The sequence below is a fragment of the Amphiprion ocellaris genome, chromosome 18 (assembly GCF_022539595.1).
Source record: "Amphiprion ocellaris isolate individual 3 ecotype Okinawa chromosome 18, ASM2253959v1, whole genome shotgun sequence".
Taxonomy (NCBI): Eukaryota; Metazoa; Chordata; class Actinopteri; family Pomacentridae; genus Amphiprion; species Amphiprion ocellaris.
The window spans coordinates 7,587,647-7,607,300 of NC_072783.1; the positions used below are offsets into that span (position 1 = coordinate 7,587,647).

At 38.2% G+C, this 19,654-nt stretch overlaps 1 protein-coding gene across 4 annotated transcripts in view; it reads left to right on the plus strand.

Annotated features, from left to right (window-relative positions):
- ccser2b (coiled-coil serine-rich protein 2b) overlaps positions 1-19,332 on the plus strand; it is a 55,694-nt gene extending 36,362 nt beyond the window's left edge. For 2 of the 4 annotated variants that reach the window (XM_055004586.1, XM_055004587.1), the window contains exons 9-14: positions 657-752; positions 1,881-1,995; positions 2,085-2,168; positions 2,275-2,361; positions 3,336-3,461; positions 9,132-19,332. In XM_055004586.1, the coding sequence (XP_054860561.1) occupies positions 657-752; positions 1,881-1,995; positions 2,085-2,168; positions 2,275-2,361; positions 3,336-3,461; positions 9,132-9,470 (847 nt within the window). In that variant the 3' untranslated portion in view covers positions 9,471-19,332. Of the gene's footprint in view, positions 1-656; positions 753-1,880; positions 1,996-2,084; positions 2,169-2,274; positions 2,362-3,335; positions 3,462-4,524; positions 4,628-6,498; positions 6,539-9,131 lie in introns of all 4 variants that reach the window. The other 2 variants (XM_055004588.1, XM_055004589.1) reach the window with 2 other exon arrangements.
- The last annotated feature ends 322 nt before the right edge of the window (positions 19,333-19,654 follow it).

Consider the following 19,654-nt stretch of genomic DNA (forward strand, 5'->3'; position numbering starts at 1 on the left):
ATAATAATAACTTTGTATTTGCAGCACCTTTTAAAAGCATTCTATACAAGAAAAGATAAAGCTAAAAGTAGAAAACTTAGAGCTGAATCTGCTTGTTAAAGGTCACAGAAATCAATCAGAGGTCTGACTGTTGGACTTATGAATGTGTGCAGTTAATTTTTTTGATAGTATGCAGATATTTTTATGAAATTTTGGACAGAAAAATCACCAGAAAGAGGCCGTTTCTTAACCTCTGCTCTTTGGAAAAGTAATAAATAAATCCCAGCGTTTGCATAAAACAAGATTTATTATTACAATATCTTCTGTTTTGCACTATTGATAAGGTTTGAGAACCTGGAGCTGTTTAACTTCAACCACAGAAGCCTGAAGCTGTCATTTAATGAAGATATTTGCAGTAGTTTTGTGATTGAAAACACCAGATTGGTCCAGTTTTCCAAAGTATCACTGCTGCTTTTCATGTGGTTGTAAATATACACTTAGGAGGCCTTCAGATATAAAATAAAGTGGAATTATATGAACAAAAATGGAAGAAAACTCTGTAAAACTGAGCTGAAACGGATCAGACTTGTTCATTTATTGTTTTTGTGTCAGACCTTGTATAGATTCACTGAGTTTACATTCTTAGTAATAATCGAGTTTCTCCTTCTCCTCCTCAGTGATTTTCAGTGCTTCAAGCTGACCGAGGATCCTGGAAACAAGAGGAAGGACTCGACCAGAGACGGAGATCTGATCCTGGATCTGTGTGCGACCAGGTCAGACCACCAGACTAGTCTCTTTGTGGTCGTTTTGTTTCTCTTTGTCGTAGTTTTGTATCTTTTATGGTCGTTTTGTGTCTCTTTATGGTCATTTTGTGTCTCTTTGTGGTCGTTTTGTGTCTCTTTGTGGTCGTTTTGTGTCCTTTTGTGGTCGTTTTGTGTCCTTTTGTGGTCGTTTTGTGTCTCTTTGTGGTCGTTTTGTGTCTCTTTGTGGTCGTTTTGTGTCTTTTTGTGGTCGTTTTGTGTCTCTTTGTGGTCGTTTTGTGTCTCTTTGTGGTTGTTTTGTGTCATTTTGTGGTTGTTTTGTGTCAATTTCTTGTTGTTTTATGGCTCTGTGGTTGTTTTGTGTCTCTTTGTGGTGGTTTTGTGTCTCTTTGTGGTAGTTTTGTGTGTTTTGTTGGTTGTTTTGTGTCGTTGTGGTCATTTTCTGTCTCTGTGGTTGTTTTGTGTCACTTTGTGGTCATTTTATGTCTCTTTGTGGTTGTTTTGTGTCTCTTTGTGGTTGTTTTGTTAGTTGTGGTCGTTTTCTGCATCTTTAGTAGTTCTTGTGTTGATTTTTGTGGTCATTTTGTTACTCATTGTTGTTGCTTTTCTAACTTTTTGTGGTTGTTTTGTGTCTGTGGTTATATTTTGTCGTTTTGTGGGTGTTTTGTGTCTCTTTGTAGCCATTTAGTACGTTTGGTGGTTGTTTTTTTTTTTCTATTTTTAGTTTTTTGTGTCTCTTTCCAATCATTTAGTGTCTCTTCCTGGTCATTTTGTATCTCTTTGTAGTTTCATTGAGGTTGTTTTGCACATTTTTAGTAACTGTCTTCTCTTTGTGGTTGTTTTGTGTTTGTTTGTGGTCATTTCGTGTGTCTTTATAGTCATGTAACTGAGCTCTTTGACTTTTTAACAAGAAATATTAATGCTGACTTCATACAGAGGCTCCCTAAACCTGAGACCTGTTGTCCTGTTGATTAATCCATTCAGTAATTAAGACACTTGACAAAATGATGGTATAAATGTTACTAAAAATGATAAATAATTGCAGGAATTGTTGTTTATTTTCTGTAGGAATGTGTAATTGTATTAAATGTCATGTTTAGTGAGGTTAAACCATGTTTTCCTGTTATTTTGACCTGTCAGGACTTCCTGTCTGTCTCCTGGTTCTCCTGGTCTGGGTCTGGATGTGGAGGAACTGGCTGAAGACTGTTGTGCTGTCAGATCCCAGCTGGAGTATCTGCAGAGGTTACTGCTGCAGGTAGGACCAGCATTTTACTGGATGAATCTGTAGTTTATTTACCGTTAAACCTTCAGAACGTCCACGCTGAAGCTTCTCGTGTTGTTCAGGAGGAAGATCTGGACGACGACACTCTGACCACCGACACTCTGAGTCCAGAAACCGTCGATTCGTCCCACAGCTCCGACTCTCAGGTCACAACTTCTCCTCCTCCCCTTCTTCTTCTTCTTCTGCTCTCAGTGTTTTCCTGCGTTTCCCAGAATCCTCTCCTCATCCTCCACCTGTACGTCTGTTTTGCAGGTTCAGGCTCTTCTGCAGGAAGTTCAGCAACTCCGAGAAGAACTGAGGAGTCGAGATCGAACCATCGCTCAGCTCACAATCCAGCTGGTCGGTTTCTGCAGAATATTTACACCTGAACAGAGCAGTAGTTGATTAATAGACTCACCTGCTGATTATGTTCACTTTAAAACAGTTACAGCTAAAAAGGTGTTTATTTTAACAGTGACAGTCCAGAATATTCACTTTACGCTGACAAAAGCATCAGATCATCACATATAAGGAGCTGGAGGTGGCACAACACTATTATTATTATTATTATTATTATTATTATTATTATTATTATTATTATTATTATTATTATTATTATTATTATTATTATTATTATTATTATTATTATTATTATTATTATTATTATTATTATTATTATTATTATTATTATTATTAGCTGCAGATTGTTTTTCTGTCACTTGACGAATGAATTGACTGATTCAGGGTTTGCATCCTCCACATAGATATCTTCCAGACAGGAAAATTTTTAATGTTTTGGTGTGAAAAGCACCAAATTTCAGAACATGGAACTGCTAAATTTTGGGTAATTTTTAATAGTCAATGTGTAATAATAATAATAATAATAATAATAATAATAATAATAATAATAATAATAATGTTGCTTTAGAAAACATTCAAATATACAAAATATCTGTAAAGTAGCTGAAATTTATTGCTGATTTAAACACAGTAAAAATAGTGTAGTTTTGTGGTCAAACGTTACAAAAGGACAAATTATTATTTAAATGCATTTTTTTTGCAGCTTACGTGTAAATATCTACCTTTTTGTGTGATTGCTCCAACTATTTTCTGTATTTTAAATGAACAGGCATAATCTGTAAAATAAGAATAAATTGGTAAAAAGAAAATAATAAAAAATGCAGTTCTGAAATTAAAGTTCCCTCTGACACTGTATGAAAAGCTTCTGTAAGAGAGTTAAAACCATCGACAGATTCAGTGAATCTGATCTCAGCAGGTTCTAGTAACCAGATTACACCATGTTACTAACAGTGATGACATTCTGTTGTCTGCAGACGGTTCCCACGGTAACCACCAGGTGTCGTTGCCTGGAGATGACAGGAAGGATGGATCAACACACGCAGACGAGTGTGACAGAGAGAGAGAACGTTGCCTCACAGACACCGTGGAGAGATCACACCGTGAGAACACACACATACGTGTAACACACACATATGTATAACATACACGTAGCACACACATATGTATAACACACACAGGTAACATACATGTGACAAAGAGGGAATGCAAATGTATGAGATACATGTAGCATACATGCAACACACCAGGATCACATACATGTAACACATATAGAACATACATGTAACACATGAGTAACACACATGTAACACTCAGGGAACACAAACCTGTAACACACATGTACCACACACATATAACATACATGTAACACACATGTAACGTATATGTAACACTAAGGGAACACAGGCATGGACCACACATGTAACATACATGTAATACACATCAAACATACCATACACTTTACACACATGTAACACAAAGGAAACACACACTGAATGCAGACATATCACACGTGTAACATACATGTAACACTCAGGGAACACAGATGTGTAACACACATGTAACATACATGTAATACACATCAAACATACCATACACTTTACACACATGTAACACAGAGGAAACACACACTGAATGCAGACATATCACATGTGTAACATACATGTAACACTCAGGGAACACAGATGTGTATCACACATGTAACATACATGTAGCACACCAACACAAATCCTGTACTAACTCTGATTGTACCTCAGCTCCACAGCGGTTCACAAACCAGGACTAAAACCAGGATTTATCAGAAAACTACATCAAAATAGATTGAAGCAACACTATAATGAATAAATAATAAAAAAGATGAAAAAGGTAACAATCACCAAAATGACACCAAAACGTTCAGACGGTCCTTGAATGCATCATGTCTGAAGTATGAAGTATCCATCAGCGACAACTGACCAAATCTGAGCTTTAAACTGTTCTTGATATTTCATCTACATTTAATAATTAGGTTTCTCTGCTGCTGTGAACGTTACTGGGTCTGTTCTTTACTGCAGTTTTTTACTCTGTAGCTCCAGTTTCTGCTTCCAGAATCCTTCCTTTCAAACGTTCCTTCCTCTCGTTCTTCTTGTCTTCATCCTCCTCTCTGTCCTCTCTGTATCTCCTCAGGCCTTCCCTCCATTTCCTTTCCTCTCTCCTCCTTGGCAGTATCAGCGTTCCAGGCCTTACAGGAGGCCGAAGCCCAGCATCCCCTCACACCTCGCTAGGAAGAGTGAGTCCATTATTACCCCTGGAGCCTCCATCACACCCTAAATACCACCACTATTACCCCTGGAGCGTCCATCAGACCATAAATACCACCATTATTACCCCTGTAGCCTCCATCACACCCTAAATACCACCATTATTACCCCTGTAGTCTCCATCCTGACCATAAATACCACCATTATTACCCCTGTAGCCTCCATCCTGACCATAAATACCACCATTATTACCCCTGGAGCCTCCATCCTGACCATAAATACCACCATTATTACCCCTGTAGCCTCCATCCTGACCATAAATACCACCATTATTACCCCTGTAGCCTCCATCCTGACCATAAATACCACCATTATTACCCCTGGAGCCTCCATCACACCCTAAATACCACCACTATTACCCCTGGAGCGTCCATCACACCATAAATACCACCATTATTACCCCTGTAGTCTCCATCCTACCATAAATACCACCATTATTACCCCTGTAGCCTCCATCCTGACCATAAATACCACCATTATTACCCCTGTTGCCTCCATCCTGACCATAAATACCACCATTATTACCCCTGTTGCCTCCATCCTACCATAAATACCACCATTATTACCCCTGTAGTCTCCATCCCACCATAAATACCACCGTTATTACCCCTGTAGCCTCCATCCTGACCATAAATACCACCATTATTACCCCTGGAGCCTCCATCACACCCTAAATACCACCACTATTACCCCTGGAGCGTCCATCACACCATAAATACCACCATTATTACCCCTGTAGTCTCCATCCTACCATAAATACCACCATTATTACCCCTGTAGCCTCCATCCTGACCATAAATACCACCATTATTACCCTTGTTGCCTCCATCCTGACCATAAATACCACCATTATTACCCCTGTTGCCTCCATCCTACCATAAATACCACCATTATTACCCCTGTAGTCTCCATCCTATCATAAATACCATCATTATTACCCCTGTTGCCTCCATCCTACCATAAATACCACCATTATTCCCCCTGTAGTCTCCATCCCACCATAAATACCACCGTTATTACCCCTGTAGCCTCCATCCTGACCATAAATACCACCATTATTACCCCTGGAGCCTCCATCACACCCTAAATACCACCACTATTACCCCTGGAGCGTCCATCACACCATAAATACCACCATTATTACCCCTGTAGTCTCCATCCTACCATAAATACCACCATTATTACCCCTGTAGCCTCCATCCTGACCATAAATACCACCATTATTACCCCTGTTGCCTCCATCCTGACCATAAATACCACCATTATTACCCCTGTTGCCTCCATCCTACCATAAATACCACCATTATTACCCCTGTAGCCTCCATCCTGACCATAAATACCATCATTATTACCCCTGTTGCCTCCATCCTGACCATAAATACCACCATTATTACCCCTGTTGCCTCCATCCTACCATAAATACCACCGTTATTACCCCTGTAGCCTGCATCCTGACCCTAAATACCACCATTATTACCCCTGTAGCCTGCATCCTGACCCTTAATACCACCATTATTACCCCTGTTGCCTCCATCCTACCATAAATACCACCATTATTACCCCTGTAGTCTCCATCAGTTTATTTCCTCCATCAGTTTGTTGTTTCTTTGCCGTCAGTTTCCATCCTCCCTCCTCCTTCATTTCTCCTCCTTGTTGGACTTCCTGTCATCTCTCGTTATACTTCCTGTCATCTCTCGTTGTACTTCCTGTCATCTCTCGTTGTACTTCCTGTCGTTCTCGTTGTACTTCCTGTTGTCTGTCGTTGTACTTCCTGTCCTCTGTTGTTAAACTGTTGATGAATCTGTCGTTTCCTCTGTTTTCTCCTCTGTGCTTCGTCCAGGAGTGGAAAAACTAGTGCTTTACTTCAGTGACACGGCGTGGTACAGTAGAACCTTTATTACCTTCTTCTGCTTCCTGCTTCCTGTTCTGTGATTTATGGAACGTCTGACATCTCTAACGACATCCTGAGCAGCTCCATGAACACAACTTTAATAAATGGGATGAAACAACACAGAAATACACAATTATATTTGCTGTAAAACAGGTTTTTAAAGACTCCCAAGTCCTTTTTTCTTTGCTAGATGAGTCCTGCTGATGTGAAAACAAAACTAAAAGATAAATGTTGGAAAATTCCCAGAAATAAAGACGTTGATGGCTGGAATGGAGGCGAGAAATTGGCAAATATTTGGTCTAAAATCGTCTCGAATCATCAGCAGCCTTCAGCTGTACCGTCTCTGATTAGCTTGAACATTTTTATCATAAATTAAAGATGTTTAAAATGTTATCTGGAACCTTTTAGATAAATATTGTAAATAGTTTCAGAGCTGATTTATAAATACAAATTCATCACACAGTTTAAATATCAATGCTGAAATCCTACAGACTTGTTCAGGAAAATGTTGAACTAGTTGTTCAACATCAGTTACCATGGTGATCTGACTGAGCAGCATTGGTTACCATGGTGATCTAGTTGCGCAGGATCGGTTACCGTGGTGATCCTGCAGGTTGAAACACCTTTGTGACACTGGAAACTCTGACTTTCAGCTCAACATCTCTTTAGTCTCACATTGTACTTCAGTCCTTTAGTTGTCAGAAGTTAATTTGTGAAAAATCTGAAAGTTTTTTAAAGTTTCCTGTCGATCCACTTTCAGCAGTTTGAGTTTTTTTGTTTATTGAAAACTTCCGTCTTCGAGCTCGTAGTAATAAAAACATTGATAAAGCAGAAATCAACTTCTGATGTAGCTGCAGTTCACAATAATACAAAACTAAACATATAAAATACTTTAAATATGACATATTTGGTCACAAAATGTTAAAAAAGACTTATTTTTATTGAACTTTGATGAATTATTTTACGAGTTATTATTGGTTATTTAAGAAAATAGCAAAAATCTATAAAATACCAGATCAAATATGTAAAATTTTTCCAGTCCAGTCATCTATAAAGACTTGAAATCATCTAAAACATCCAATGTTTAGAAGCAGCTTCAGTCCTCAACGTAGAAAAACGTTGCTATGGAAACAAACTGATTCCTCCTGGATGACTTCTTCTGGAGGCTTTCTGGGCAACTACCACAGTGAATGCATAGTCCTGACAGTGAAACCAACACAAAGCGAGGAGGACGAGATTCCGTGGATGGATTATTTATCTCAGGAACATCTCAGGATCCATCAGGAGGACCTGGAGATCTGTTCAACCTGCTGCCATGACGACCAGCTCTGGATGAGAAGATGTTTGCTTGTGTTTCTTCCAAACTTGAACATCTCAGCTCTGTTCCTTTCATCCCTCCATCCTGGAGCTTCTGGTTCTTCCTCCATTGTTGCTCCAGCATCAGCCTCATGATTATGCATCGTTGTGCTGATTTTAATAATTGAGCTAAGTGATGCTGCAGTCGTGTTCTTTATCTAACGGACCTCCAGGGGCTGAAGGATCTGTGGTGCATCAGCAGTTTGTTGGAGGAGAAGAAAGATTCACTGTGACGTCCTGGAAGTTAGAAAACAAACCTGTAAGCTGAGTGGAGGTGCATCTACCTTCATGAGGTCCAGGATGATCTTCTTCTATCTCCTTCCTCCTTCTTCTTCTCTACATCCCTTCTTCTGTCCCTCTTTCATCCCTCCATCCCTCCATCCTGTCCTACATTATCTATAACTCAGACTGCAGTTCCACCGTCCACCGCCAGATGTCAGTGTTGATCAGTGAATGTTTCCTGCAGCTTCCTGTTCTGCTGAGAACCTCCACGTTCTCACATCTGGACTCAGTGGAGCCTCCTGCTGGACGCCTTCTCCTCCAACACATGGAATAGTTAATTCATTAGTCCGCTGATGTTTCCTCACATTTATATCTTGAACCGATATTTGAAGTTTAGAGACACAAACGGAGGAAAGAAAATCAGTATGGTGTGTTTTATAGTCTTCAGATCAGAAAATCACATTATTATGTTATTTTAAATGTTGTTGTTGATTTTCAAGCTTTAGTGTGGAGTCAAACTCTGCTGAACACAAACTGTCGCCATGACGTGAAACTAAAACGCAGCAGGGAGTTGTTTGCTTTTTGTTTTGTTCATTTTAATATTTAAACTAATCAGAATAAAACCAGCAAACAAAACTTTTACAACAGAATAAAAACAGACAAATTAGGATAATAATGTAGCAGAAATTAGAAATATTTAAAACCGGCGTAATCCCATTTACAAATACAGACGATGAGAAAGTAGAAAAATAAGACAAAGGCTACAAATTTATCAGACAAATTTAAGTACTGATGCTAAATATATATATATAGATAGAAGCTAATTTGCTAAATATTTGAAATCCTGTATAACATCAACAGCATTTATGTATATTTTATGTTTTTTTTGTGTATTTTCCTGGATTATTTTGCAGTATTTTATTCTTTGATGATCTTTTCTGTCATCCTCCGTAAACTAAACGAACCCTGGCTTCATCTTTTCAGCTCTTTTTTTTGTGTTTTAGTCACAGATACTTCACTCCTCCAATCAGGATGACCAGGAACCACTGACAACGCCGCCGCCACCCACCCAAGCTCCGCCTCCAGCCCGCCACGCCCCCGCCGACAGACTCCCCACGCCGCCGCTGCCGGGAGCAGAGGATGATGGGAAAGCACAGGAGAAAGGTGACCGAAGAGGAAGATCCCTGCTGCCCCCTCAGCCCTCAAAGCTCCGCCTCTTCTCCTCTAGCCCCGCCTCTCTGAGGGCGACCCGGCCGCCTCGCGACCCAGAAACCAGCAGCTCTTCTGGGGTCAAACTCAGAACCTCTGGCTCGTCACGCCTCCCCAAACCAAAGAGCCACTGAGCCGCCGCCTTCCTAACACGCAGCGACGTTTACCAGCGCTAAACCTGCCTCAAACTCAAAGAATATTTATTTAATGCTCATAGTTTGCTTCATAATACAAGTTTAAAAACCAATTGATGCTAAATGTGAAACGACTGGAGGAGGTTTTCTGCCGAGTCTGAGAGGTGTCATCGAGAAAAAAATAACAATCTCTACATTTAATTTGAAAACACTTCATCAGATTGCTCTCTTTTTATGACTGATTGATTAGAGGTTCTTTATTTTGGGATATTGATCTGAGATTTTTCAGGTTTTGGCTGCTAAACATGACAGAGTTTTACTGTAAAACCTCAAAAAAGCAAAAACTTGGCCTCATTTTCAAACTTTCTCTGCAAAAACTACGACAGTAAATGAAGTGGGGAACGTGACACCGGCCAGGCTCTGCAGTATTCAGCCTCCTGATTTAAATTTATTGGTACATTAAGCAAATAAAATAAAAATATCTGTCACTAAGTGCACATAAGCCATTCGCCTGCAGTTTTAAATAATTAATGAGCACCAAGTGAACACTTTCTGTGATTTAAATGGAGCACTTCTCTAAAATACCTGATCTGGAAATCAATAACTGCTCATAAACTCATCACGGCTCGTTAATTTGAAGTCATTTATCGCTCTTAGTTAAATAAATCATCACCAAAATCAGTTCAAATCACACTGCTGTGATGCATTAATGATGGCTTTTATTGGAAAAACTACAGTTTAAAAGCTTCTTTCAGTCTCTCGCTGTGTGTTAGGAAACGATTTCACTGCTGGAAAACCTCCAAAACCAACCATCTGCTCACATCTCCGAGGTCAGAAAACGCTTCGTCTTTTGCTCGGTTTGCAGTTTTGTACTTGTGAATTCAGAAGCAAAAAGACGAAAACCGCGACCAGAATCTGAGAGTTTTTTTTCACGTCGCTTCTGTTAAAATCTGCGACTTTGTTTTCGTTAAAGCCTCCACAGGTGGTTAAACTGCAGCTTTTCAGCAGTGATTCAGGTTAAAGATCTCAGGATGCTTCAGACAGCAGCTTGTTTCATACAAGTCTATGACATTTTCTTTACAGATAAAATTTACACACAAAGCAACCACAAAGAGACACAAAACGACCACAGAGACACAAAACAACCACCGAGAGATGCAAAACAATCACAAAGAGACACAAAATGACGACAAAGAGATGCCAAACAACCACAAAGTAACGCAAAACAACCACAAGACACAAGATGACGACAAAGAGATGCAAAACAACCACAAAGAGACACAAAAACGAGACACACAATTAGGATAAAGAGACATAAAACAACCACAAAACTATCGCAGAGATGCAAAACAACCTGAAGAGACAAAAAAACGACACAAAATGACTATAGAGAGACAAAAACAGCCACGGAGACAAAAAGTCACGATAAAGAGACGCAACATCACCACAAAAATAGTTAAAACAACCACAGAGACACAAGACAACCACAAAGAGACTGACAGATTCCTCTCTGCATGATGAGTTCATTTATTTATGAGTTTACGGACATTTTGTCGTGCATCATTGCTGCTCTTTCAATCCTCTGATTGCATCTAAAACCACTTTTCCATCCAACAACCTTTCAGAAACTGACAACTTTACACAAAAACACACAAAAATGCAGCGTTTTCATACTAAGCTGTTAGTCTGAAGCATCCTGAGGCTTTAACCTGGACTGAAGGCTGGAAACACTTTAAATCTCAGAAAACATTCAAATATTTCAGCTCCAACCTTCACCCGTTTAAGTGTCTCTTCCTCCAACAAAAACTGACATTTTAGCTTTTATCGCCGCTCTGAATGCCGGACGTCACATCTGAGGTTGAAATACGCAGAATCATCTCCACACTTAAGGAACGTTTCTGCAGGAAAATCAACCCGCTAGAAGCTAAAGTTCCTCAACCATTCCTCATCGGCGAGTCTGTCGGCGCTGCTCGCTTCCACGGTAGTATATGCAACAAAATATGCAACGAAAGTCGCAGGTTCAAGCCCCAGAAACACACTGGAGGTGGGAAATATGCAAAACCAGCTTGGCTTAGTTCCACATTTCATGCAGCTGAGGACAGTTTGGTGGAAATCTGGAAACTTTAAGATCAGAAAGCTCACAGGCGGCAGGTTTTACTGTAAGAGGTTCCAGGTATACATTTAGCTTTCAAATGGAACAATGTTGGATTTGTTGGACAAAATAAGACGATTAAATCTCATTTTGATTTTTTTACAACTTCTTGGACATCTTAAAGGCTTAAAAGAGGGTTAGTAAAAAGTGAAATAATCATCAGTCATCTCAGAATTACCAGCAGCTTTAATTAGGCTCCAAGCACCACGTAGTAATATTATGAAAATTCAGCCCCTGAACCACGTTTCACCTGCAGCTACGAAATTCGGTACGCATATGTAACTCGTCAGGATGCACAAAAAAGCCTCTTGCACCATTACCCAAAACCCAACAGGAAGTCAGCCATTTTGAATTATCTGTCATATTTTGGACGATTTTGTGTCTTTTTTGGACATTTTCAAAAGCTATAAACTCAAACAGGGTAACTCTGAGAGAGCTGAAATTTGGTCAGGATGTACACCAGGCATGGGTGATCAAAAGTTATTAAAATGCTCCGGAAAAGTCTGAGGGCGTGGAAATGGCGACCAGCAGAATGCAACCATTTTGGATGTTTCGCCACAAAACAGGAAGTGCTGCATTACTAGCCTGTACATGCTCCAATCTGCCTGAAACTTTACATGTTTGATCAGAGTCCAGCCCTGATAACATCCATAGGCCAAAATACACTCTTAGTCAGATGTCTGTGTAGTTTCTCATTCATCCAGGTCATAGTTATCCAAAATTGTTTAATTCAATCCAACTGGACTTTAAGAAGGTTCCTTGAAGACGTTTCACCTCTCATCCAAGAGGCTCCTTCAGTTCTGGTGGTGGTTGATGTTGCCTCAGCTTAACCTCTGTGAGATGTGGTCAGTGCTATTTGTATCCCGACGACCATTGCCAAGACCCAGTCTGAGCCAGACGGGTCTTGGCAACAGTCGTCTCTTAAGTCAAAGCAAAGTTTTACTTACGGCAAGGAATCAACATGAACAGAACCCAGTCTGAACGAGTGACTGACAAAGGCGAGAAACAGCGTAGCTTTTCTACATCCACATCAGCATGAGTTCCACATCTTGGTCTGTTATCTGTAGTTTACTGCTTGAGGACTTGGTTCCTCTTCAGAGCACTTCAAGGAAAATTACTGAGCGCAGCTTCATATGAGTTATACGCCACACAGTTGTATCGTATTACAACGAATGAGAGCATTTCATCATAAAATACAATAATTTTCATAACAGTATGAAATAAATCCTTCAAACAAACTGAAACAGACGTTTTAAAATTCAAACTTGAACTCAGAAACAAAAAACAGGACAAACTTTTGGGAAATATTGAATTTCTCTTTCAACCCTCTGATTTTTCCGTCTCCCCTCGGCAGCGTCAGGTACCGCTCAGGTGCTGTGGATGGGAGGCGGTTGCCACGGCAACGCAGCCGGTGGCGACATCACCGTGGGGATTTTACCTTGAAAGCTGCTGTGTCCCTCGTTTTCTCTCCATTAGAGATGAATCTGTTGGTCTGAGCCTCACGCAGACGCTTTTCAGCTGCAGTCAGAGATGATTCAGGCAGAAGATTTGAAGATTTTCCAAAATTAACTAAGAAATCTGTCGTAAAAAAAGCAAAAAGAACATATTTTGCAGCAAATTTACTCTGAAGTCTTTCTGAAATCATCATTCTTGCTGATTTCTGGTGAAATCTTGTAATTTTCTGAACCCTCAATGTATAAAATCTATAAAATTGGAGGTTTTTGCAGATTAAATGACACTTTATGAAGAAATTATGATAAAAATTCCACTAAAAATGCTCCTCACACATGGATGCATCCGTAATTATAATCCATTTTTGAGTACTTTCACTTTTAGAAGTGTTTTTAAGTTTATTCTGCAGTAAATAACCTGCATTTCTGAGTATTTCTGAGCCGTTACTGCCAGATTTCTGCCGTTTAAAGCTGCAGTTTTCTGCTCGTTCATCTCGTCCAGTTAATGAACGTCATCAGAGGAAACTCCGTCAGATTAACGGCGTCTTAGCTGCAGCTTTCTCTGGATTTTCAGGAGAATGTTCTCAGTGAAACCCGAAGGTCGATTCATCTTAAAGACGGAGAGAAAAAGCCGCTGATCTGCCTCCCAGCGGCCAATTAAAACCTCTGCTGATGAAACACGACGTTAAATCTGATTCTGCGTGGATTTATCTGGACTAGGATGAGATTTTGGGAGAACTTCCGGCAAAAGTAGTTCCCAGGAAAGAAACCAAAGTTTAATATTTAACCTGAATTCTGAGAGAACAAGCTGCTTCTGTTCAACAATATGAATCTATAAATTATTAATGATCAGTTCTGGTTTCCTCGTGAACGAATTCAGAGCCTAGAAATTCCAGTTTTTACTGTAGAGTCGAGGAAACTGCTGTATTTTCCCTTCATTGGGTCATTTTTTACTCTGAGTTTGAATTCTGAGCTCAAACAACCAGAGCATCTTCTGTGGAATTGAATCTATTATATTTCATTATGTTCTGATTCGACACCTGGAGCCCAAATTTACATAAATACAAACATTTCCTGCATAAAGAGAAACAAAGTGGAGCTTAAAGAGTCGGTAGGATGCAGAAAATGGGCTGTGATCTGCAGATTTATCAGTTATTTATCAGATAAACCTCCGTCTGCTTTCATATCAAACACATTAAAGTTTATATTTAATCTGATTTCACAAAATTCCTGAGCGGATGTGAACACAGAATTAAATTTATGCATCTAATGGAGAAAAAAACCCATTCTAAATTATTTAAAAATCACAGAAAATTAACAAAAAACCCCATCAAATTTAACGTTTTGACTGAAAAACAACCTAGTTTGTGTATTTTTGTTCATTTTGACAAATCTTTCAAATTTTTTTCTATAAAACATCAAAAACAATGGAAAAATTATCAAATTCTCCAAAATTTTCCAACAGATTGTCCGAAAATCCAAAGGTCTTGAGTTTACTAAAATGTAAAACAAAGAATCTAGTAATTCTCACATGATCAGTTATTTATCATATAAACCTTCATCTTCTTTATCATCAAACATATTGAAGGTTTTTTTAAGTCTGATTTTACAGAGTTCCTCACAACAAAAGCTAAAAATAAAAGAATATAGACACTGAATTAAATGTATGCATCTAATGGAGAAAAAAAACATTAGAAATTCCTTAAGAATCACAGAAAATGAACAAAAAAACCATCAAATTTCACTTTTGGACTGTGAAAAACAGCCTTGTTTGTGTATTTTGTTCATTTTGATGAATCTCTCAACAATTTTTTTCTATTCAGATCATGATTTGTTCTATAAAACATCTAAACAGTGAAAAAACATCAAATTCTCCAAAATTTGTCAACAGATTGTCCAAAAATCAAAAGATCTTCAGTTTACTAAAACATAAAACACAGAAAATCTAATAATTTTGTGTATTTCAGAACCTTATATCCATTAAATATTTGGATTTTTTTTGGGTTTAGGAAAGAATTGAACTGACTGATCGATTAATTTTCTTTATTTTGTTGCAGACAAACTGTATAAGAAATTCCACCTATTTCATGTAAATTAAAATGTAATTTATGGTAAAAAATAAATAACAGAAATGATTAACTGTCGTATGCATGCACCATACATGAATGTGCTCATAACATCTGAAAAATCAATATTAAATCAAATAACAGCCATTCTACATGTTATTAGCTGAAAATTATGTCAGATATTAGATTTTTCTGTGCATTTTTTTGTAAATTCAGCTGTTTTCTCCATTGAAACTCACCTGTTCACATGTTTTGAAGGTTTTGAAGCTCAAACTGTCCTGATTTTGTCCAACAATCCCAAAGAAACCGACTGAATCTGAACGTCTGAGCGGCTGGAAGCAGCAAACGTTTGACGTTTTTTATCAGAAAACAATCTGACAACGGCTCAAAGTCTGATTTTTGTTGAACCTCGACTCTTTTTACCCTCCGGGCTTCGTCTTCGGGTTAAAACATCAATAAAACTGCTGCTGCTGCTGTTGTTTGAGAATTTAGCTCCTGAACTTCAGTTTGTTTCCTCTGACGGCCTGTGAGAGTTTCTGAGGTTTAACATCTGGATGGAAGCTGCACATCTGTCCTCAGCTGATCCGTGTCTTATTTCTGGTAGATTCTGCTTCTGTTGCCAAGTTTCAGTTCAGAAGTGACCATGATGTCCGTTTATTATTTAGATATTTACCAGATGTTGGAGTTAAACTGGTCACTCAGAGATCATGTTCTGTAAGTTCTCAAATGAAAGCGCATCATGTCGAGGTTACGGCTGACAAAAACAAAGAAAACCCAGTTAAAACTCTGAATTTATGATTTTAAATTCATCATAATGTACATTTCCATAGGAACAAGTGAGTCTTTTTCACAGAAGTATCCCAAATCTTGTCTACTTTGTCATGTTCTTGATTACTTCTAACTTGCAGACACAAAAATTCAAACTTTTAACTCTTTATATTCTAACAAAAAGCTTGTAATGCAAACTCTCGATGCAGAAAATGTCAAAGACCATCAGAAAGATCATACAACCAGCAAACAATACAACCAACATGGGAAATGAATGATTCATCCAAATGAATAAAGCCTCTCTGTGTCTGTTTCACAGTAAAAGCCAGGCTTTAACCAGTGTAAGGCTTTTATTCTGAAATACATGTGCAGAAAGTGTTGATTTTTGTAGACGGTAGCCTGATCAGTGCTACCACAGTGAAGGCAGGACTATGAAGAACGGAGTCTATGGAGCTGTATGAGCATCTGCCAGTGGTTTTAAACGCCTCTTTCACAGCAATGAAAGGAAAGCAGCAAATTAGAGGAAAATAGGCCGTGATTAGTGAACAAAAACACTAAATTTATTTAAAATATGAAGTGTTTTTAGCAGAGATGTGAGGATGATGTGACCTTAGGTGTCCGCAGGTCAGAAGAAGACCTTAAAAGGTGTTGAAAACCTGAAATTTTTTATCTACAAAACTGTGCTTTATCTAGAATAATGTGAGAAAAATTTTGATCAAAGATCGATCAAGAATTCCATCATTTTTAATTTACTGACTTGTCCATTCTGAGCTTGTGATCTTCTAGATGTTATCGATTAAATTCCAGATTTTCAACACTTTTTAAGACCTTTAGAAAACACATAAAACCCCCTTTTCGACCGGGGTGGAGCCCGTTCGGAGTCGGAGCCGGCGCCCGACTTGGTGCCGTTTTTTAGTCTTTCCACCACCGGAGCTGCGGCTCCGGGCTCCAAAAACTGGGGCTGTTTCGGGCACCAACTCGTTGCTGGGCCAGAGGTGGCCAGAGTTGAGAGCCGAGCACGTCACGGGCAGAGGGCGGGGTGACATCTAAAAACATCTAAAAAGATAAACATAGATATGATCATCAACTTATTGCGCGTGTTTAACAGCTAAGTAATCAATGCAAGCGTAGTCGAAGCTAAGTAGCTAAGCTAACGCTAGCACGTTTACTGTTAAGTATCCAAACGTCTTTGATAATTACCTTTCTTCTCAAACGTGATCGCTGGGCATTGGAACGGCGACGCCGATGGGTAACCCCTAACAGAAGGTTTTGCTGTTCAGCGATGGCGAGACACACTAGCAAAGCCATGAACACCACTCCAATGAAGTCCTCCATTGTTGTTGTGTGGGTTTCCGTACGGCGTGAACGCTGTTGAACGGCTACGTACGCAGTACGTACACACGTTTTGTGGTGGCGCAATGACGCAGCTCCAACTTTGCTCCTTGAGTGGAAACACAAACCCGTTCTGGGGCAGCACGAGATTTGAACCAAAAAAGCACTGGCTCTCAACTTTGAACCAACCTAGCACCTGGTGCTCTTTGGTCGAAAAGGGGCTAAAGACGTTTAAAACCGCTCCAAACACAAAGGTTATCGAAGAAAATCTGTATTTCTTTTTCTTTGGAGGAAAGCCCCAAAAAAACACCTTTATTTACTTTTCATCACAAAACTTCCAGATGAAACTTTCCTAAACTACATGAAAAGAAGCCTGATGAATGTTGGAGAACATTCTTTGGTCAGATGAGATCAAGATAAATGTGTTGGTCCTCTATGTTTGCTATGAACCCGACCAGGACTACCATAGTGAAGGCATAGTCCTGACAGTGAAGAACAGAGTTGTGTCTGCAAGTGTTTTTAAAGGTCTTTCTAGGTTTTAAAACCTTTTAAAAGCACATAAAGGTGTTTAAAAATTTAGATTTTCTGAACTCTGCAGAATCTTTGCACCTTTATTCATTGATTTTGTGGAAATGTTCGTCATAGAAATGAGTAAAAACTAAAAGTAAACATGGAAGAGGTGTTGATTCTGACGAAACAGCAAATTAAACAAGGAGCTCTGTTAACAAATCTGGATAAAATCTACTTCTAAAAACAGAGAGAATGAGAAATAAAGGCTTTTTGAATTAATTGAAGGTCAGTAACGCCTCAGTGATCGCAGATTTTATTTGAGAATTTACAGACGTGTCGACGTTTCGCAGGTGAAAGTCGAGTTTCCACATGAAGCTGCTTCTTATTTCCGCTGTATTTAAATGAACGTTTAATATCCGTCATGTCGTGTCTCCACAGTTCCACCTGAAATATTCAGATTATTGTACTCACTGGTCACATCTCTGCAGTACTGAGATGTGTAATACTTCGCACTGCTGTACTCCGTCATGTTAAAACTTGAACTAGCGGTACTGTATGTTGACACACTTCCTGCCGCTGGGTTTCATTTGTTGTATTTTTTTTTGTGCAATAACTTTTACGTCGCTGAGCTAACTCTTATTTAAACTGTACAAAATGTAGCGACTGTAATTATTATTATTATTATTAATGTTGTTGTTGTTAACTCTGAATATTGAGCTTGTAAAGAATCAGAAAATGCACTTTAATGAAATGTCCCAAATGCTGAGTTTGATTTGTGTTTATTTTGTGTTTTTGTCATGAAAATCAGTTTTTTCTTTTGGTTTTATTTGCATTAATGCTGCGTTCATGTTTCATGTCCAGTGAAAACTTCATGCAGGTTTTAAGAAATGACAACAAATGAGAGTTCAGGTTTTATTTTTAAAAAAAAGAGACAAAAATTCTGCACGTTTGTCCTCATAGATTTATTCTACTTTAATTTATAAGAATTATTTTTCTGTAATCAGATTTATTTTTCTCAGATAACCCTTCATCTTCTTCATCATCAAACATGTTAAAGGTTTTATTTAATCAGATTTTACAGAGTTCCTCACAACAAAAGATAAAATTTAAATAATCTAAACACACAGAGTTACATTTCTACATCTAATGTAAAAAAAACCAACTATTTTCTTAAAAATCACAGAACATTGGCAATAAAATTTGCGAAAAAAATCAAATTTCACTTTTTGACTGTGAAAAACAGCCTAGTTTGTGTATTTTTGTTCTGATGAATATTTCAACTATTTTTTTTCAGTCTATTATTTGTTCTATAAAACATCTAAAACGATGAAAAAGCATCAAATTCTCCAAAATTTTCTGACTGATTGTCCAAAAATCCAAAGATCTTGAGTTTATTAAAACATAAAACAAAGAAAATCCAATAATTTCGTGTATTTGATAACCTTAAATCCATTAAATATTTGGCTTTTTTACTTTTTAAAAGGAACTAAACTGACTGATCGATTAATTTTCTTTATTTTGTTGCAGCTCAACAAACTTCATCAGAAATTCAGCTTATTTAATGTAAATTAAAATATAACTTATACTTAAAAAAATAAGTAACAGAAATAAGTAAATGTCATATACATGCAAAATATGTGTATATGTTTATAAAATATCAGAATAATCAATAATAGTAAATCAAATAAACGTCATTCTGTATGTTATTAGCTGTAGAATAAAGGAAATTATATCAGATATCTGATTTTTATGTGTATTTTTACGTGAATTTGTCTGTTTTCTCTGAAGACATGAACGCAGCATTAAACTCATCGTTTTATGTTTTATTTTATTTATTTTTGCTGCGTTTATTCGTCACCAAGTAGAGAAATTATCAGTCGACCAGACTGCAAATAAACTGATATC